At 43.1% G+C, this 22,356-nt stretch overlaps 1 protein-coding gene across 3 annotated transcripts in view; it reads left to right on the forward strand.

The window, feature by feature from the left end:
* Positions 1 to 19,452: 19,452 nt before the first annotated feature.
* KIF16B (kinesin family member 16B) overlaps positions 19,453 to 22,356 on the forward strand; it is a 297,963-nt gene continuing 295,059 nt past the window's right edge. For 2 of the 3 annotated variants that reach the window (XM_078056901.1, XM_078056903.1), the window contains exon 1: positions 19,453 to 19,654. In XM_078056901.1, coding sequence (XP_077913027.1) covers positions 19,608 to 19,654 — 47 coding nt within the window. In that variant the 5' untranslated portion in view covers positions 19,453 to 19,607. The remainder of the gene's footprint in view (positions 19,655 to 22,356) is intronic. The other variant, XM_078056902.1, reaches the window with a different exon arrangement.

Genomic DNA, 22,356 nt, shown 5'->3' on the forward strand with positions numbered 1-22,356 from the left:
GCAAGGTATTTGGCATTCTTCTTGAAAAGCACATTTCAAATTAGTCCTTTTCCTCTCCAATGCTGACTTTCAGCATAAAGATGCATATAGTGATGTTAAAAACAAAATCAAAACAAATAAATCTTTTGTTTTTTAAAGCAACTTTATTGAGACATTCATATACCCATTATGCTTAGCTATTTCACATGTACAATTTGATGGCTTTATTTTTTTAATTATTTTTATTTTTTATTTTATTTTTTTATTATATTATGTTAATCACCATTATTTTTTTTATTTTTTTAAAGATTTATTTATTTTAGAGAAAGAGAGATAGAGCATGAACGGGAGGGGCAGAGGGAGAGGGAGAGAGAGAATCTCAAGTAGACTCCACACTGAGTGCAGCCCTATGCAGGGCTCGATCTCATAACCATGAAATCATGACCTGAGCCAAAAGCAAGAGTCGGGTGCTTAACCCACTGAGCCACCCAGATGCCCCTAATGGTTTTTAGTATATGCACAGAGTTGTGCAACCTTCACAGCCATCTAATTTTAGAATGTTTTCATCACCACCCCCCAAAAAAGTTTGTACCCATTAGAAGTCACTCCCCATTGTTCCCTTCCCCAAGCCCCTGGCAACCACTAGTCTACTCTCTGTGTCTACAGATTTGGCTATTCAGCACATTTCTTATGAATGGACTCATATATGATCTTTTGTGACTGGCTTCTTTTCCTTAGTGTAATATATTCAAGGTTCATCCAGGTTGTAGATATATTAATGCCTTATTTCTTTTTATTGCTGAGAGTATTCCATTGTATGGCTATACCACATTTTGTTTATGCTTTCATCATTTATGGACATTTGCATCGTTTCCACTTTGGGGCTATTATGAATAATGCTGGCATGGATGTTTATGTAGACATGTTTAGATGGACATATATTTTCATATCTCTTGAATTTATAATTGGGCTTGGAATTGCTTGGTCATAGGGTAACTCTGTGTGTAACACAGAAAACTGCCAAACAGTTTTCCAGAGTGTCTAGACAATTTAAAATTCTCACCACCAAAGGGTTTCAATTTTTTCAACATCTTTGCCAATATTTGTTATTGTGAGTCTTTTTGATTACAACTATCCCAGTGGGTGTGAAGTAGTATCTCATTTGGTGGTTTTGATTTGCATTTCTCTAATGACTAATAATGTTGAATATCTTCTCATGTACTTCTTGGACATTTGTGTATCTTTGTGAAGGAAATGACTATTCAGACCTTGGCCCATTTTTTTTAAATTAAGTTGTCTTTTATTGCTGAATTTCTTGTCTAATTCCCTTAACAGACATGTGATTCACAAATATTTGAAAAGATTTTCTCCCCTTGTGTGGGCTGTCTTTTCGTTTTCTTGGTGGTCTCCTTTGAAGTGCAAATATTTTTGATTTTGATAAAACCCAATTTATCCATTTTGTACTTTGGCACTTGTGTTTCTGGTATCATATCTAAAAAGCTAGTGTTTAACCCAAGGTCACGAGATTTCTTTCAATGTGTTCTTCTAAGAATCTTGTAATTTTTGGCTCTAACATTTAGGTCTCAGATTCGTTTTGAGTTAATTTTTGCACGTGGAGTGAGGAAGGAGGCCAACTTCATTCTTTTGAAAGTGGATATCCAGCTGTCCCAGCCCCATTTGTTGCAAAACCTGTTCTTTCCCCAACTAAATTGTCTTGGCACCCTTGTCAAAAATCAAATGCCTATATATACAAAGGCTTATTTCTGGATTCTCCCATTCTGTTGATTAAATGTCCATCCTTCTCTGGTACCACCTTGACTTAATTATCATAGTTTTGTAGTAAGTTTTTAAATTGGAAAGTATGAGTCTTCTCTTTTGTATTTCTTTTTCAAGATTGTTTTGGCTATTCTGGGTCCTTTGAATTTTCATATGAGTTCTAGCATCACTTTGGCCGCATCTGCAAGAAGGCCAGCTAGGAGCTGGTAGGGACCGTGTTGAATCTGTAGGTTAATTTGGAGAGAATGACCATTTTATTGTTATGTCTTCCTATACATTTATTCCGAAGTATTTTATTCTCTTTGATGCTAGTGTAAATTTCTTAAACTCATTTTTGGATTCTTCCCTACCAGTGTATAGAAATTTAATTGATTTTTATCATTAATCTTGTATCCTGCAATCTTGTTCAGCTTGATTTTCTGTATATAAGATCATATCCTCTGCAGATAGAGATAGTTTGATAATTCTTTTCAAGTCTGACTGCCTTGTTTCTTTTTTTCTTTTCTCTCTCCCCACCCCTTCTTTTTTCCCTAATTGTCCTGACTAGAACTTCCAGTATAATATTGAATAAAAGTAGTGACAGCAGACTCGTCTTGTTCCTGATCTTAGAGGGAAAGCATTCGATCTTTCACTATTAAGTATGAGGAAAACCTGTGCATTTATTATATAGAACTACTTGCTCTCTATGCTGGAATGTTCTGGGTAGTGGGATATAGATATATAGATATAGATATCATGATGTAAGGCCAATGATCAGCTCAGATGTTGATCACTGGGTCTTCTTTTGCTTTTTTCCCCTTTGTTTTATTTTATATTTGGCCCCAGCTAAGAAAACCTGAGTTAACCATATTCATTTTTCCTGATCATCTTTAGCATGCTTTCATCAGCAGTCTGCTACAAGTCCCGTCTCTTGTTTTATTTTTGTTCTTTTCCTCTTTATTCCTAATTCTCATAACCATTCTCCTGCCCCCTCCTAGGCACCCATTCCCATATGCCTGCATTCTTTAAACTTAGCGTTGTTTTGTGTCTGTGTGAGCTTTTAGTGTACATAAATGGTTTTAAGAGTCACACATGGTCTATCTCAGTCTGTTTCCTGATTTTTTCCCTTAACGTTTTGTCTTACCACAGCTCCACGCTGCTGAATGTACCTTCGACCTGCTGTATTCCCCGGCTCACCCATGAGTTCTGTTGATCTTGCCCTGTTGTGGGCACCAAATTGCCTCTCCCCAACCCCCAGTACCACAAACCACACTGTGATGAAGATCTTCATTCACATTTTCTTACACACCTGTCCAAGAATTTCTCTGAGATATTCAAGAAAGGGATTTCTGCCTCCTTTGGCTTCAACATAGTTAATGTAATGAAACAACATCAGTTTATTTTCCAGAATGGCTGTCTGAGTTGACATTTCCAACAGTGTGTGTGGAAGCTCTTGGTCTACTCACAAACACTTTCTTTCTCTTCCTTCCTTCCTTCTTTCTTTTTTTTTTTTTACTGTTTTACATTTGCCATTCTAAGGAGTGCAAGGTGGATTCCTTGTTTTAATTGTTATTTCTCTGATTTCTAGTGAAGCTGAGGATTGTTTCATGTGCTTCTCTTCATCCTTTCATTTTCTGTCTGCAAACTGCTTATCTATATTCTTTACCAGCTCTTCCATTTGATTTCTTGATTTTCCCTATTAATTTACAGGAGTTATTTATATGTTTTAAATATTAATCCCTTATCAGTTTTAAATATTGCAAATATTTCCTCCAAGGTGGTGGTCACCTATTTATCTATTTTTTAAATATTTTATTTATTTATTTATTTGAGACAGAGAAAGAGAGAGCATGAGCAGTGTGGAAGGACAGAGGGAGAGGGAGAAGCAGACTCCCCGCTGAGCAAGGACCCTGATGTGGGGCTCAATTCCAGGACCCGGAGATCATGACCTCAGCCGGAAGCAGATGCTTAACCAACTGAGCCACCCAGGTGCCCCTCTATTTACCTATTTTTTATTGACATTATTATTAATAAATATATTTTAGTTTTGTGGAGCTAATAGATTAAAAGGATGACAATGGTCTAAGCTTGTTGTAACTTAAGAATATATATGAAAAAATTTAGACATATGAACAATTGGAGTGTCCATCTTCTCAGACCCAAAAGAGGTTTAGTCACCAGCAACAAGATTGATGATGGTGGCTGTTATCTTGTAAAACATATATACACAGCACCCAACACACACACACACACACACACACACACACTACTCCCCTCTTTAACTCACTCATTTCTTGGTTCAGTACTCAATGACCTCTTCTCACTGGTTTTCTTTCCGTATTCCTTCTCTTCCCTTTATTTTAAAGCAACTTTCTAAATGAACAGTGGTCACTACATTTAAAAAACATCAACAGGACACCCATTACGGTGACAATTATCAAAAAAAAGAAAAGAACAAATGCTGGCATGGATGTAGAGAAATTGGAATCCTTGTGCATTGTGAATTATGCAATGTAAATGGTGTAACCTTTGTGGAAAACGATACTGAAGTTCTTCAAAAAATTAAACATAGAATGCCATATGATCCAGCAGTCCCGCTTTGGGGTATACACCAAAATACCAAGAGAATGAGAACTTGGAAGTTGAATAGATATTTATACACCCACATTCACAACAACGTTACCCACAGCAGCCTAAACGCGGCCAACCAACAGATGAATGGGCCAAGAAAATGTGTTATGTACATACAATGGAATGTTATTCAGCCTTAAAAAGGAAGTTCTCACACACAGTACAACATGGATGAACTTTGAAGTCATTATGCTAAGTGAAATCATCCAGTCACAAAAGGAAAAATACTGTCTGATGCCACTTATATGAGGTACCCAGAGTTGCCAAATTTATAGAGCCAGAAAGTTGGATGGTGGATGCCAAGGTCTAGGGGAAGGGAGGAATGGGGAGTTATGGTTAGCTAATGGATAAAGAGCTTCAGCTGGGGACGATAGAAAAGTTCTGGGGGAACTGTATGTTTTAAAATGGTAAACTTTAGGTTATATATATTTTACCACAATTAAAAACAAAAACACCAACAGACTGGTTGATGACTGGATATATGTGCTGCATCCACCTGGAGGTGAATTAAAGATGTTTTGATTCTGGGAGAAGTAACAGGCCGCGGGACCTTCTACTCCTTGTGTGGAGGCATGCAGGGCTGGGTTGAAGCCTGCTGCCCGGAAGGCCCCTGGGATGGAGAAACTCTTTGCAGTGTAGAGCCAGCAATCTGACACCTGGATCTTAGATAGTAGATCTGGTGACAGGCTGTTGTTGAGTAAAGCAGGGTTGGGGGCCAGGACATTAATGGCGTGGCTTCCTAGGTTGGCCGGAAGTAAAAGCGAAAGGGGGAGAGTACTGAGAGCCATCCTGATACCCTCACTGTGGCCTGACCATATGAGCCCACTGAGCTGGGCATGCCTTAGTGACAGATAAGAAATGCACCAGGGAACCCTATGTCTTTCAACAGCAAGTGTATCTTTAACCCGTTTAAGCAATCACTTGACCCCCACCACACCCACATGTCTGAGTGCCTCATTCCCACTTACCCTTGAGCTAAACAGGGGGGTGGTGTCTCCATCTCTCCTAGCCGGCTGCCCGCAGATTCCCCAATGTGCCTGGCCACGTGCTGCCCCATAGCTCTCCACAGTGAACGGATGACCACTGCGCCATCTTTTTCAAAAGGCAAAATACCCAGGGATAAGGCAGACCCCAGAAAGTCATTTCCCTTGGAAAGAGTTCAAGGAGATTGGAGGCTTACTGTGGTGATGAACTTATCTATAATTGTGACAAGCTAATATTGTGCCTCCGTGCTGTAACAGACTTCAAGCGCCGAAGAGCCCGGGAAACAATGTCTTTAAAAAAGATGAAGCACAGATAATGGTTTTATTTTGTCTGAATCAAATAGGAAATCACATCCCAAACCCTTTCAATCACCCTGCGATGTCATTACCCCACTCCATCAACACTGCTCATAACCCCTGACAGTGACAAGAAGACCTCCATGATGGCATTTATTTCAGGGAAATGGATGTATTAGCTATTTGTGTGACCTCGGAGAGGCAACATTTGCAAGCTGAGAGGCATCAACAGGAGCCATCCCTCTTGGTGGGAGTGAAGTTGAAAAGTTGTTGCTGGAATTAGATCTCCTCTGGAAAATAAAAAATGTCAACCCCTCCCCCCTTGCCCCACTCTCCCTTCATGGCTCTCTTCTCCATTCAGGTCAGCCTGGTCCCGTGGTAAATGCTATTCTCTATAATCAACAAAGAAAGAAATGGGACTGTGTGCTCCGCTCTGGAACTTTGCTGGTACCTGACCTTTGTTAGGCAGCTTTCAGTGTCCTGACACGTGGCTATCCTGCTCTCATCCTGCCTTACATTGCCTGGTGTTGAGAACCCCTGAGAAGGCTTTTTGTGTGCCCCAGGGAGCAGGTAATATATCAGGCAAATTCTCCTTCTGCTTTTCTCATTCCACTCCTGACTTTTTTATTTTAAATTTCTTTTTTATAAATTGTTTTTAAAATTTATTTAAGTAATCTCTACACCCAGTGTGGGACTCAAACTCACAACCCCAAGATCGAGTGTTGCATTCTCCGCCTACTGAGCCAGCCAGGTGCCCCTCCACTCCTGACCTTTTAATTTACTTTTTACATGCAAAATCATGCACACCCCCCACACCCAGTACGAGGAATATAAAGTTGTAAAACTTTGCAACGCCACAGTTCTCTCTGTAAAAGGAGGCAGCATTTCTAAGGGGGTTTCCAGATCTGGAATTTGGGGATTAGGACATTCAATGTTTCTCTTGCTCTCAACGAAGAGGTGAGGAAGCAAAACATGCACAGATACAATGATAGGGAAGAGTTGATGAGGTCCTAGGAACTATAGATACTCAAATAAATAGTGATTGCCATTATATAGGCATAATATACAGATTATATAAGTATGTATATACGTGTGTACATAATTCTTTTATGTAAACACATACAGGTATACATGCAAACAGGTAGAGAGATATAAGTATAGATATAATCTAAGACTGAAAAATCTTATGAGGTAGATAATATTTCTATTTTATAGATGAAGCACTTTAAAATTTTGTGAGTTCAAACTATTTACCCCAAAACACCCCAAACTGAGATTCCAACTCAGATGGTGCAGGCCCAATGGACATGTGTTTTTTCATCTGCCCAGTATCTGTCCCTTCTGATGGTGATGACATCGCAGCTGGTCTTTTTTGGGGAACCAGCCCTCTCCCATGCTGCACAGCCTTCCAGGAAATGTCAAAGGGCCATGTTATCTTCTGCCCAAAGGGCAAGCAGGTGATCAAAGTCAGGTTAAGTGGACTATCTCTCCTATGAAACTGAATCCTGAAGGGAATAGCCTAAGGATGGTTGGGCTGATTCATCCCCATCGTTGTTGCCTAGAGAGACTGTCCCATTTGTTTCCGCATTGCAAATCCTCATGGCCGCTGGGCCATGTCCTTTCTTAGGGTTGCTCCTTCAGGCTGTGCCTCCATGCTATGAAATTCCCGAGTATCCTTCTAACAAATCCCCTTCTGTGTAGGTAGGCGTGTTGGGTGTGGGAGCGGACCACCAGATGCCCTCTCCAGGCCCAAGCACTCCTTGTCCTGCTGCCACCGTGCTGGGCACTGATGGCTCACAGCTGAGGCCCTCTTGGCACTTGCCCTCAACCACACAGAGCTTCCTCACCCAAGTTGACACCCTCTTCCAGGGTACAGCCTGCTGGGGTACAAAAACCAACACCCTTGCCTCAATCTGAACAAGCCCGAAGGCCGTCCCAGGTCCAGAGCTCCCCTTAGGATCCACTGAGGCCTCTCTTGCAATAACATCACAGCTCAACTTATCCTTCATCCTGATTCCTTTGCCCCTTCCTTGCCCGTGTGGCTCCTGTGAACACTCCCAGTGCTCCTGCTGTTTGCACATTTCCATCAGAGTTCCGGGAATGTGACCTGACAGTAGATCTGTCTAAACTTCTAAGACTTGCACCAAAGACCCCTAATTGATTCAGCCTGCGCTGCGCACCTTTGTATCTGTTTGCTGGGACTGCCATAACAAAGTACCCCAGACTGAGGGGCTGAAGCAACAGATATTCATTTTCTCACAGTTCTAAAGGCTAAAAGTCTGAGATCAGAGTGCTAGCAGGGTTGGTTTCTCCTGAGGCCTCTCTCCTTGGCTTGTGGATGGCCGTCTTTTTCCTGTGTCCTCACATGTCCTCCCTCTGTGTGCATCTGGCAACTAATTTCCTTGTCCTATAAGGACACCAGTCCTTGGATTGAGGCCCACCCTAATGACCTCATTTTAATGTAATTCCTGTCTTAAGGCCCTGTCTCCAAATACAGTCTCATTCAGAGGTACTGGTAGGTAGGACCTCAACCTATGAATTTGGAGAGGACACAAGTCAGCCCTTAACAGCCTCTGAAGCCTGAGTTCCTGTGACAAGTCCCTGCGGTTGCAAATTATGTGGTTTGCTATCTAGACTGTGAGCAGGGAGTCGGAATGCTTGAATCTCTCAGTGCTTAGCTCTCCTCAGGGGCAAATGGGATACAACTGCAATCTGTAACTCTGAAACATAATGAGTAATGTCAATGACAGTACAGGATATGTCCAATAGGAAGTGGAATTAAGAGGTACTGATTTAAGTGAGAAAGAACTGTTATTTCCCTTTAAATGCCGCCAAGCTATCAGATCAGATGGATGGGTCAGTGGGGCCAGGGTAACCAGAAGCCATGTTGGAATAAATCAAGTTGGAGCCTCTTTATAATTATTACTATGAAAAAGAAAACTATGAAAGAATCTATTTTATAATTTTGGTACAGGAAACGTCTTCTAAGAGAGTCACAATACCCAGAAGCAATTTTTAAAAAGGGTTACATGCAACCACATTAAAAAATCACCATTGATGGGGCACATGGGTGGCTCAGTGGGTTAAGTGGCTGCCTTCAGCTCAGGTCATGATCCCGGGGTCCTGGGATCGAGCCCTGTGTCAGACTCTCTGCTCAGTGGGGAATCTGCTTCTCCCTCTCCCTCTGTGCTCTCACTCTCTCTCAAGTAAATAAATAAAATTAAAAAAAAATCACCATTGAAATCCTGAATGACATGCAGCTGATTATGACAGGAGACAAGCGGGGAGCCTTGGGGAGCCACACCACCGAGGGCGCTGAACATGTCCCCCTGGTCCCTCGGGCTGACCATCCATTATCTACAACTTGGAAGTGCTTGACATCACAGAGGAAACTGTGTTCTTGCTTCCGGGAAGGTGTTTGCAGTGTTGCCAGCCTATGTCTGGGGATGTTGCGTCAATACCCATTCCGTCTCCAGTGGGCACAAGTGGGTCCTAGCTCTGCCTGTGGAGACCGACTATACCTCTCAGCCAAGGTCTTGCTGGTGGATGCATCTGCATTTGTGGTCATTGCTGCTCCTGCAGCTGCACAGCTCCGGCCAAGGTTGAAGCAAAGGCAAAGTCAGAGGAGTCCCACGAGGATATGGGACTTGTCTCTTTGACAGCTCACCAAAAGGCAACCAACTCAGCCAAGCTTTGTTTGTGAAACAAGGATATAAAGGCTCACTTCTCTTTAAAATTAAAAAAAAATATGTGCATGGGAACAAAAGCACAATAAAGCAAGCCAAAATAGTGAAAAAAATGTTTAAATTAATAGTACTGAAAAGGCTCATATCCCCAATTTATAAAGAATGTCTACAGAGTAACAAGGAAATAATCCAATTTACTGGACAAATGATGGAAACAGTTCAGAGACAAGGAAATGCAAATAGTTCCTAGACATTTGAAAATCTACTGAAAGGCACTAAAAATAAGAGAAAGTCCTCTTAAGTCCAATGAAGACATCTTGGGATGCTGTATTTTAGCTATCAAAATGGTAAAAGTTCAAAAAATAAAAAAAGTGTAAGCACACTCAGGACTGTTGAGGGTGTGGGGAAACAGGCATGCTTATATGTCAGTGCAGGTGTTCATTGTTTCCTTATCTGTGATGGCGATTGAAAATACTCACGAAAATAAAAATGCACACACTCTATGACCTAGAAATTCTAGAAATCTTCCCACAGAGTATAAAATGGAATGTTCACAGAGATCTCTAGTTTAGCGGTGGAAAAGTGAAAGAACTGACAGCAATTCTGGGACAGAAATTGATTGTTGTACCCCAATACCCACTCTCCCCTCCTTCTTTCTTAATAGATCCCAAACTTTTCAACTGGCTCCCTAGGTTGTGACTACATTTCCTGTCCTCCTTTCCAGCTAGGTGTAGCTTTGTGACTAGGTTTTAGAAAATGGGGTATAACTGAAGGGACTCTGTGAGCTGGGAAGTGTCCTTCTCGAGGAGGAACACATCGATCTTTCTTCAGGCTGGAATGCAGAAGTGGAGGCTGGAGCTTCAGCAGCCACCTTCAAACACAAGGAGAAAGATCATCAGTCTTTGAGACTGTTGCTACCAATACCAGCCCTGAGCCACCTAACTCTGCCCATTTTTTTCAAGATATAAATGTCTATCTTGGTTAGGCTAAGTCATTATTTTAGATACTTTAAAAGGGATTTTGGTAAAATAAATCATAGTACATACACACATTGAATATTAAACAACTCTTTAAAAGAAAGAGGAAAATCTACTAAGGTACAGTCAGTAGTATATGCAGGTATAGAGAGATGAAATGCTTTACAACATATATATTTTATGTGAAAAAAGCAAGGTGCAAAAAGATGTTATAGTGTGTTGCTATTTCTACAAAGAATAAAAATATCTAGGTTGTATGTCAATGTATAGAGTATCTCTTTCTGGAAGGGCATAAGACACTGGTGACCCTAGTTGCCTCTGAGCAATGGAATGGGGGGAGTGGGAAAAGAATGGAAAAGACTTCTCTGTGTCCTTTTTGTACCTTGTCAATTCATCTTTTGTGCATGTCTTATCTATTTAAAATAAATAATAAACTTTAGAAAAATGAAGAGATGCAGCTGAGGTTGTTGGCTGTGTTCCTCTGGAGATGAAGCAGAAAAATGGAAGTAGCTGGGGGAGGGGGACAGGAGGGACATAAGGAATGCATGGGAGGTGACACATGCATCATGGTCTAATTGCTGACAGCACACCATTAGAACCAGCAGATGGGGCAGACAGATGTAAATGAATAAGTCATTAGCAGGGAAATCCAGAGAGAAGCAACAGGCCAGGGAGGAATTTGTGTGACAAATCTGAACAGACCAGGTTCTGACTATGTGTGTTTTCTGTCCAAGTCAGAAAAATCAGCAGTGGTTACTTCTAGAGAATGGCAATGTACGGCTCTGTGCATATTGAGGGCAGAGTGGGAAAGTGATTGAATTCTTCTGCAATCCCTCGGGTGTGACAATTTATTTACTGCAACAAAGCAATTTTTTTCCCTTCCTCCAGCTTAGAGTGTTCTTGATAGATATGTTCATGAAAGTAGGTTCTGGAGGGATGTTTCATTTTCTGGGTACAGAAAACACACCTGAACAAGGCGATTAGAGGTAGGTCATTGAGTGTTTTAAAGATGCTAAAATGAAGTGAGGATCCTTAATGTTCATACGTAACCTACAGGATGGCTGCAAGGAAGACACAGGACTCTTGGCTTTAACGAGTGCACTAAGGAAATTGGCATGGATGCTGCTTGGGATATAGACAACTAAGCAAAATTGAACAGAACGGGTAAAAGTAACTCCAGTCAGGATCATTAATATAAACTGCCTAATTAGCATGCAGCCAAGTAGCTCTCGTGCATATAGTTAGATGTTTACGATTGATTTTAAGTCTTTTCTGAAGACTGCAATGAATTCTACGAACATGTTTGCTTAGCTTCAAAAATCCGTGCCCGGCACCTAGTGAAATGACTTGAAAGAAAAGACAGCAACTGGCAATGCCAAGTTCTGGTGAGAATATGGAGCATCTAAAAGTCTCATACACTGCTGATGGGAAGGCAAAATGACACAAGTACTCTGGAGAATGGTTTGGCTTTCTTTGAAAATATGAAGTTTAACGATTTTAGCATGGAGAAAGAAATCCACTTCCTGGGTTTCTATCCCAAAGAAATGAAAACTTAGATTCACACAAAACCTTGTATGTGGATGTTTCTAGTGGCTTATTCATAATTGTTAAAAACTGGAAACAACCCAAAGGTCTTTTAACTGATGAATGGGTATACAGAGGTGGTATAATTAAGCACTGCTCAGGAATAGAAAGGAAGCGGCTATTGATACAACCACATGGATGAATCTCAAATGTATTTGCTAAGTGAAAGAAGTCAGACTCAAAAGACCACATACTGTATGATTCCATTATATGACATTCTAGAAAAGACAAGCTCTAAGGACAGAAGGCAGATTAGTGGTTGCCCGAGGATGGAGATGGAGAGAGGGATTCACTAGAGAAGGGCACAGGGGAATTTGGGGGGAGGCGTCACGGTACAGTTCTACATTTTTATTGTATTGGTGGCCACACATCTGTATGCATTTGTCAAAACTCATAGAACTGCCTACTAAACCTGGTGAATAATACTGTATGAAAATGATACCTCAATAAACCCGACTTAAAATAGAAAGCCTGTAGCTTGAGGGAAGTTTCTGGGATGGTGGGAATGTTCTGAATCTCATCTGCATAGTGTTTACATGGGTATAAATATATAAAGCAATTCATCAAGCTGTACACTTAAGATTTGTATGCTTTATGGGCACCAGTGAATGCATTTTACATTTTATTTAAAAAATAAATGAAGACAAAAAATGTCTGGCATACCTAATACTTAAGAGATAGGAAGAGAGATGAGATGCTGGGACAGAGAGGGTTAAATGACTCTCTACAACCCTCTGGGGGGACTAGGATGTTTGAGAATAGCAGGCAAGAAGGCTGTGGGCCCCAAAAACAAATGTCACAAGGTCACAGTCTTGCTTAAGGCTGACTCTTTATATCAGTGTGTGTTTGTGGGGGTTTTTTGTTTGTTTTTCTTCTGTTTCTTTACTCAATTCTACTTCTGACAGCTGTGTTTCCATTTCTAGCAATTTTTCCAACACATCCTCTGCTGGAGAGTGCAAAGAGAAGGCCTAAGCTCTGAGGACACAGACATTTGGGTCAGAAGCTATATGACCGTTGGCAGATTTCTCCATACTTTTTCATCTGGCAAATTTTTCCTCAATGAGTCACTCACTCATTTATACAGAAGGCTTGGTGTCTCAGGGATCTTCATGAACATTAATCTTTCAGCAACAAGTTTGAAACACCCCATTTTGTACTAATATTCCTTTTAGAGGGTTTGAATGGTTTCTGGAACATACTTTCTGGAGCAGTAACAGAGAACTATAAAAACTCCATGGCCTCATTATCACATCATTTGCGCAGGGCCAGTTGATCTGTATGATATCAATTCTGTTAATTTTTCCCTGGAGTGCAGTGGGGCAGAGTCCCACTTACTTTTTTACACAGAACAAAAATGGCTACAGCTCCTAAGCATCTGACTTTATGCCCAGAAATACGGAAAAGTTCAAATGTGTGCCTATCCCCATCGGTAATGGACCAGAGTCACATGGGAGCATGGTGGGCTCCTCTTAACATGGATGGCAAGAATAGTCATCCTCCACCTCTGAGGTCAGGGAGAAAGGCAATTTAAACACGTTCTTGAATATACTGGGATAGGAGTTTTGCTGGTTTTGTTTTTTGTACTTTGAATAGGCAGATAGAGTTTATTTTCAGGTTATTGGTCACCGAGAGATTTTGGATCCAGTGCTGCTGCGTGCTCACTGTTGTGCATCTTCAACCTGCCACCATCAAGCCCTGGACATATCCCAGAACTACAAAATACAATACTGGCCCCATAATTGTCTGTCATGAGCCTTGGGGGCTGCTTTGCTGTGGCTGAACCTTCTACAATCCATCTGTCAGCCTTGAAATGCTTCCCTTTTCTGGTTCAGGGGTTCAATGAAGCAAGCTACTAGGAGCCGTGCCTTCAGTAATCCTACCAAGGTTTAAACAGTCACAGGGTGGGTTAACAGTGTGAAGGTTCAATCAGGTGAATCCGATGAACAAAGTATTTTATTTCTAGGCTTAGTTTTGCCTGGTAGCATTTGTCTCCTTATGTAAAGAGAGTGCAAATTACTATCCCATCGTCTTCTCTACTGTATTGAATTATCAATATAATTGTAATCAGCACTTCTGGAAAGTGCTGATGGCCTATTTTGTACTTGTTTGTGTTAATCAATGTTAATTACAAAGCAAGCACAGGGGTTAACAAATTATAATGGGTTTAATTAAGCTTGACAGTAACAAATGGCATAACCTTTATGTTATGACCTGGTTAGAGGAACAAAAAAGGACAAAATGTGCCAAAGAATCATCACATAAGAAGTTCATATTTATATACTGGTTTATCTACAGAAATAGAATAATGTAATGAGTTTATTGGTTTTGCTAATTATAAACTTCAACATTTACTGATCTGGCAACACTGAAGTACAGAGAACTATAAGACCTGTTCTTTAGCCTTAAAGGATTTATAATCTGATGGTAAGTGAGACACAAGAAAACCAGGGTTTAAAATTCTCCAGTGAGGGTGCCTGGGTGGCTCAGTTGGTTAAGCGTCTGCCTTCCAGCCTATGTCATGATCCCAGGGTCCTGGGATCGAGTTCCACATCAGGCTCCCTGCTCAGAGGGGAGTCTGCCTCTCCCTCTCTCTCTGCCCATTCCCCTCCCCCTTCTTAAGCTCTCTCTCGCTCGCTCGCTTGCTTACTCTCTCTCAAAGAAATACATAAAATCTTTAAAAAAAAATAAAATTCTCCAGCGAGTAGCAAATGAGTGCTGTCAACTATGGTGCAAAGCATTTGGTAGAGGGAGTGATTGCTGTGAATTTGTAACCTGGGGGAAGACTACAGACGGTAGAACCCAAAGGATAAACTGAAGGCAGGAGAGAAGGAGAGGAGATGGCATTCCTGCTGGATGCACAGCTGAATCAAAGGTGTGTCAGTGGAAATGCAGAAGATGTGTTCAGAGAGCATGTCTTCGTCCATGAATCTGCTTCACTGATTTAAGTTCCACTGAGATGGGTGGGTGGTGAGGAAAGTGGTCTCCATAGTCTCGCTGCTGGTCTGAGCCTGTCTGCCTGTCTCCTCATGTGTAACCTAAGAAACAGCCATGAAGACTCTTCCAGCTCCAGACTACACCTCCAAAGCCCTTGATGAGGGCCCTGGTTCACAGCTGTTTTTTATGTCACTCATATTTCTGTATGATTAAAGGTCTCCTGAATCCCCATATCCATCTAAAACCTTTCTTATTATATAAGATAGGATGTATTTGAATGTAGCCAATAGCACACACATACCCTAAACCAAACAACTTAAGCAACAAATTGGGTTTTTGCTCATGAGATTTGTCAGGGAGGAAAAAACCTTTTTCTCTACTCTTAAGTTACAACCTGGGGTGTGTGAATTAAACTGGTGGATGAAAGATTAACAGGAGAAAGGGCTTATTTTGTCTGCATATGGAGGGCATCACAGAAAAGAAATGAAAATTCCCCAAAGTGCTCAGACCTAGGAGCTTACATACCATTTTAAAAAGGGTGATAAATTGCAGAGGAGACCAGACAAAGGAAAAGGAGCAGTATATTGTGAGAAGGTAAATATATGAGGGAAACTAATAGAAGATGAGGGTGTTTTTAGACTCTCTCCACTAATAAGGACAGTTCTTCTGTTGGTAGGGGAGAGGAGAGAAGAAGCACCTTCACAAAGGGAAATTTATGTCCTGCTTTTAGGCGGATGGGGGAGAGAAAAGTGCTCTTTCTGAGTTTGCTTCTTCTTAATTGCCTTCAGGTTAATTTAATTCTCATGTCAGAGTGGCATATTTTGGGGTGGAATACTCTGATCCCCTCAATCAACAAGAAGTGGTTCTGCCAGTCTGGATGTGCTCTGTCACTCTGGGCTGCCCTCACTCATCCATCTATGATCAGCTAATGAGTTGGCTGGGGCGGGCTGGGGCCAAGTGACCCCACTCCCATGTCTGGTGGTTGGCTGGCTATTGGCTGTGGCACTGGGTTTGACTGGGTCACCCCATCATTCAGCAGGCTAGCCTGGGCTTGCTCACATGACAGCAGCAGGGTCCCTGGAGTAAGACTGGAAGCATGCAAGGCCTTTTGAAATCTAGGTTTGAAGTAACAAAGTTAATTCTGCAGCGTTTTGTGAGCCAGAGCAAGATACGAGGGCAGCCATATTAGAAAGGTGGAGAAACAGACTCCAACCTTGCTTGGGGGTTGCTGCAATGTGACATTCCAAGGTGTAAGAGCAGGAGGGGAAGCATTTGTAACTATCTTAAAATCTCTCACACTCTTTTAGGTAAAGAGGCTTTCTCACTATTCCTGGAGCAAGACCCCTGCATTTGTTCAATGTATTTTTTCCTGGCTCAGAAGTCAGCTCTTCACCCATCTTGGAGTTCAAATTCCATCCCTTCTGCAAGGCCCATCTTCAAAACTAATTTATCCACGGAACTTCACCCCATCCCTTCAACTAAATGCGGTTTCTCATTCTGAAGAGTTGAAATACTGCCACAGACTCTATGAGTCCATAGATTCTGAACTATTTGTAACCACAGGTACAGTTATATGCAATTGAAACAATCTTTTTTTCATCTTAGTATACGAAATGACTATGATTCAGGGTGATAGTTTCTATTAAATTGAATCTTCTGTGATTTCTTCATTCACTTCTGCTGTAAAAGCTGGCATTCATAGCTACCTGCTATAGCTTTGTAGCAAAATTTCTATGTATGACTTTTGTGATTATCTTTACTGTTACTTTGCAGTTCAGGTTTCACACTCAGGCTTTTTCAAATTATCTTTGCATTTAAGGTTTAGAATTTTAGAAGATCCTAAATTTACCTTTATATTTTATGACTTAGAAAATGAAAATGGTTCTGGTTTTGGATTTGATATCTGTAATTTCTGTCTCTGAGACTACTATGCATTTGTTTGAAAACCAGAACACTTATTTTTGTTTATTGGCTCAACTGCATCGCCCCTAAATTCAGCTTAAGTTCCATGATGTAAGATACCCCCACAAGGAGATATTAAGTGTACTGTGTGATAGAATGCTTGAGGTCGGTACTTCTAGCACATAGGAAAACAGATGGGTTTCTGAGATGTCAGTTGTATCCTATGTTCCAATTTAAGTGTGTCCGTTTGCTGTTTATCAAGGTTTTTTAAAAGTCATGTTTGTGAGAGAGTAAATCAATTTTATTCCTTAAAGGCCAGGGGAAGAAATGCATAGCTGGATATATAGCTGATAGGGATGTTGTATTTTTTTTTTTTTTCTGATGATCGTATTTTAAGATGATTCAAGTATTTTGTGGCGGAGTGAACATTCTATTCTAGTGCTAGCTCACTTTGAAATGAACAAGCTAAGACTCAGGGAGTTTCGATCACTCAGAACTATTTGGCAGTAAAGAGATTGCTAAACATCAGAAAAAGAAAAAAGAACAATAAATGAAGACCCAAATAAACTACATCAAAACAAGCAAAATACCCCCCCCCCCCCATCCCCACTGCAGTGTCCCTTTGTGAGTTGAGGCCTTACTGCCTAGTCAGAAGCTCCACGCCAGATGTCTGGAGTCTAGTGTGTCTGTGGGGCTGCGGGGTTGCGATGCTGTTTTGTGTCAAATGGCAATGTCACAGAAGGTCAGTGGGTTTATAGGCATGTGTAGGCTGCTGGAAATAAAGAACGAAACTTCACAACCAACCAACCAATAAAACCCCAGGCAGAGCAAATCGCTTTAATTAGTAAGCGAACTCCTCCTACAAAGTTTAATTCGTCGTCTTTCAAAAACTGAGCTCTGGCGTTGCAGGGCGTGGGCCCCTCGAGTGTTGCGTGCGCCCAGATCCCGGACCCCCGCAGGGTGGTCAGGAACAGTGGCGGCGGTGATTGGCGCGGGTGCCGGCCTACACCCTACCAGGAGGGAGGCGCGGGCCTGTTTGTCCCCGCGCAGCTCCCATATAAGGCGGACCCCGCCCCCGCCTGGGGTGGCGAAGGCGGCGCGCGGGCTCCCTGGCGGCGCCTCTAACCAGCCCGCCCCTACCGCGCATGCTCGGGACGGCCCGATCCATCTTCCGGCGCTCCTCGTTTTCCTGCAGCTCGCGTGGTCAAATCCGCACCCAGCTTTGCGCCAGCAAAGTGGGGGAAAACCCAGGGTTTTCAGGGTTCTGGAAGCAAATGGGAGGCAGATTCCGGGCTAGCTGCCGGGCTCTAGGGAAGCTGATGAAATAGTGATTTCATATCTGAGTGGGTCACATTTGCCGACATCATCTCACCTAATGCATTAGTCAACTCCATGGAGTTGTTTCTATTGCTGTAAGGCAAAAGCCTCCGCGGTGCCCCGCAATGCAGACTGGAGGACGACCAAAGCTAGTGTTAGTGAAGGAGCTGGGGCTCAAACCCAGCAGTCCAGCCTCCACTCCCCGTGGCTTCCCGTCAGCTGCCCGAAGGGGCAGTAAGGGTGGGGTCCTGGGGCTGGGCTGGGGTGGGTTGTTTGTGCTGAGGGGTCCTGAGTGGGGCGGTAGGAGGAAGGCAGAGCTCAGGTCTTGGTTAGGGCCCGCAGGTAACCTGTGGCTCACAGGGGGGCTCCTGGGTGTGTGCACAAATGCTTGAATGAATGGCTGAATGAATTTACATTCTTCAGAAGAGGAAGGTGGTGGGGTGGGGTGGGATGCGGGGGAGAAGGACTCAGGAAAAGAGGCTAGGTCTGCCCTCACTTCTTAGGTCCTAAGTTTTTTTTTTTTTAAGATTTTATTTATTTGACAGAGAGACACAGCGAGAGAGGGAACACAAGCAGGGGGAGTGGGAGAGGGAGAAGCAGGCTTCCCACGGAGCACGGAGCCCGATGTAGGGCTCCATCCCAGGACCCTGGGATCATGACTTGAGCCGAAGGCAGACTTTTAACGACTGAGCCACCCAGGCGCCCCTTAGGTCCTAAGCTTTAAAGAGAAGGTCGCTCTCACCCTTGAATACGTTATGATTAACTGAAAAAACAAAACAAAAAACTACTGAACTGTAACATAAGTGAAAAAAAGTCCCACGAAGATCTGATTTCAGACAATGTAGCATTTTTAAACATCTAGTACCCTTTTTATTTTCATTTCTCGGTGTCCCTGAATTGAGGGGTCCAAAACACACAACTCGGTTGGGTAGACTGCAGCAGAGAAGGCCCTAGTGGATGGAGCTCCCCACAAACAAGCTATGATAATCTCCGTCCCTCAGATTCTTGCTCTGTAAATTGGTTGAGCTAACTCCTGCACTGTGGGGGGTAAAGTCAGTTCCTAGTTAAGGGCTGAAAAACTGTGTTTTCGGTAATCAGAGCCCCAGGATTGAGGTCTCTGCTCTGGCCCTACATTACTGCGACCCCTTCCTCTTCCGCCTCCTCCCCCGTTTCTCAGGTGATAAGGCTGGGTTGCAGCTTTCCTGAAATCACTCCTCCCCGGTGACTGACCGTTGGTGACTTCCGGGCCACCTCCTGCAAAGAGGTTCCTCCCGAATCGGCGACCTTAGGTTGTGGCGCTCTGGCATCCCGACCCCGCCCCTCCCCGCCGCCGGGCCGCCGCCAAACCCCGGCGCGCGGATCACGCGGGACGGAGCCGCTCTGGGCATGCTCAGTGGCCCGGCAGGTGGGGCTGCCGCGGGACACCAGGTCCGGCCGGGAGCAGAGGGGCGGGGGCAGAGAGAGGGAAGTGGGCGGGAGCTGAGGGCAGAGTCGCGAGAGTCGCCGGCGGTCGCGGGGCGCTGGGCAGGTGGGAGCCCGCGCGGGCCGGGCCGGGATGAGCAATGGCATCAGTCAAGGTGGCCGTGAGGGTCCGGCCCATGAATCGCAGGTGAGTTGGGGGAGGCCATAGGCGGCCCCCCGATGCGCCCCCACCCGGAGGAACCTAGTCTCCAATTCCCCTCAAAGGCCAGCCTGGACTTAAGTGTCACGGGATGGTCTCTGGCCCACTGGTCCCTGCCTGTGGCCTCTGGGGGCCTGGAGCACTTCACGCTTTGCTGTCCCTTTTACGCTGCCCTGTTGGGGACAGCTCTGGGGATACAGAGTTCACGAGGCCAGGAGAAGAGTCCTGTCCCACTAACTTGTGGAGGTTTACATGTTTCCCCTTTTCAGAAGCGTCAGGGGATCACTTTCATGAAGGCTTAAAATCCTTCTGGGGGAATATGAGAGGTCATGGGACACCACAGCTGTCAGGCGAACTCCCCTCAATTGTGTCAACTCAGAAGTTCTCTGTTAACGACAATATTTTTAATTGCTTAGTGAGAGATGATTTCAATTCCCTGACTGTGAACCCTGACTTCTAATAGGTAACTGAGCAGTTCTTAACTTCCGTTCAAGAGTGGATGGGAAACTTCAGCAAAGTTTTCACTTCAGGGGAAAACAAAATCAAAGACACTTAGGCACACGTGTTGGAAATCTGCTGGTGTTAAGAGAGGGGAAGAGTTATAAACGCATTTAGAATCCAGTCTTGTATTTTTCTACAAAGTAATGCTTTTCAGAATGATTTGACTCTTTATTCTTTGAAAAATAATCCCAGCTTCCTTCTCAATGACTTCTTTATAATCAGTATAGAAAGATGCTTTAGAAGAGTTACTGTTTAAATTGGTTTAACTTTAAAGAATGAAGTAGACCTAAATGGGATGTGTCCTTCGGAGTTGACAGGCCCAGTTCACACAAGTCCATTTGTTTTTATTGGCTTCTCAGTCAAGTTGTTGGACATTTGATTTACCATATGGCCTTTCCACTTTCTCATATCAACTTGTGGAGGTCATTGTTTGGTGGTTCTGACAGCTGATTGGGGCATCCAAAGATCATAAAATCAAGTTATTGCCAGAATCTTCTTTGACTCACCTGAATCTGTTTTTTCTGTTGGCAAATAGGGAATCATTACTCTGGTTTGTAACTGTTGAAAACCAGCGCTTTTGTCGTTTTTAAGTTATTTGTAAAGCTTTTTAGGAAGGAGTTTGACTTTTTTGTAAGTCCAAAGAGAATATGGATGTTGCTATGTATATTCAGTCATACAAGACAAACAGACCCCAAAGTCATTTAGATGATTTAAAAAGATTTTTCTTTATTCTGGATTTACATGTATAAAGAAGTTCCTTTCTCTCTTTGGAATAACATGAACACATGCTAGAAGATTGTATTGGTAACTTTAGAAAGCACCTACCAAGTGCACAGCATTGTCCTGGGTGCTATATGGCGGATAAGGTGAATGAGGTTTAATGAGTGTCTTCTAAGAGCCTACTATCTAATGGGGGAGGGACTACATACTGGCAGGACTCTCCTAAAACATGGGGCTGGTTGGGAGTGATGGTCCAAGTGCAGTCCTTTGTCAGTCGTAGGCCTGGAGCCCAGTTATATGGAGGGGCTGCAGGAAACGTCCAAAAGCCATGTGCTTTGAGGTGGTAGATTGAAGTGATGGTATTTGTACTTTCAGCAGAGAACTTTGGTGGTGGCATCAGGATTAGGGCAAGAGCTAAGGAAGTAGCAGTCTGAACCAAAGGCATAAATGGGAAGGCTGGATAGATACACCGAGACAGTTTCCTGGAAGGATTGAGAGGATTTTGCTGATCCTTGGATGGGAAGGAGGGGGAAGGGGAGAACATAGAACCATTAACTGAGGTTTGATGGTCAAGGAGGTGGAAGAGGTTTGGGGACGGTGGATAGTGAGGTTGGTGTATTCTCTCTTGGATCCCTAGAGTCATATGAGATACAGTAAGTGTTAAGAACAAGCACAGTGTTGTCACAGAATGAGTGCTGCCCTCATATTGACCCTGTTGATCTATCTGAAGTGTGGGGAGGGCATCTGTCTCTTTGGTGATGTTCAGTAGCATGTTAGAAACATGGGTTTAGGTCTCAGGTGATTTGAGGACTGACATTTGGAAAGCTTTTGCACACAGATGACAGTTTAAGAATGTTACAATGAGGGGCACCTGGGTGGCTCAGTCGTTAAGCGTCTGCCTTCGGCTCAAGTCATGATCCCAGGGTCCTGGGATCGAGCCCCACATCGGGCTCCCTGCACAGTGGGAAGCCTGCTTCTCTCTCTCCCACTCCCCCTGCTTGTGTTCCCTCTCTCACTGTGCCTCTCGCTGTGAAATAAATAAATAAAATCTTTAAAAAAAAAAAAAAAAGAATGTTACAGTGAGGAGATTTCTCAGGAGAAGAAAATCTTATCTTTATGTGTATATGGACATACATGCACACATACGTATACACATATGTGTGTATATATAGAGAGAGCGGGTTAAAAACATGTTACAGTGAGAAGAAAAGGATTGGATACTGGGATATACTTTTCTTTAGAATTCTAGGGAGAAGATTGGCTTGCCCTTCGTGGAGGAACCAGCACAGCAAATTGTCATGGCAGGGAAAGGAGCAGTGTCTCTTGAAGGAGGTGGTGGTTGTTGGTGTCAGATGTTGCCAAGATGGTGCCCTGAGGATGTAAGATGAGGTCCTTGGTCTTGGAGACAGGAACGTTGGTAACCTTCCAAAGGGCAGTTTCAAGGAGAGACAATGACCCAGAAGTTGGCA

This window comes from Halichoerus grypus, chromosome 10 (assembly GCF_964656455.1).
Source record: "Halichoerus grypus chromosome 10, mHalGry1.hap1.1, whole genome shotgun sequence".
NCBI classification, from domain to species: domain Eukaryota; kingdom Metazoa; phylum Chordata; class Mammalia; order Carnivora; family Phocidae; genus Halichoerus; species Halichoerus grypus.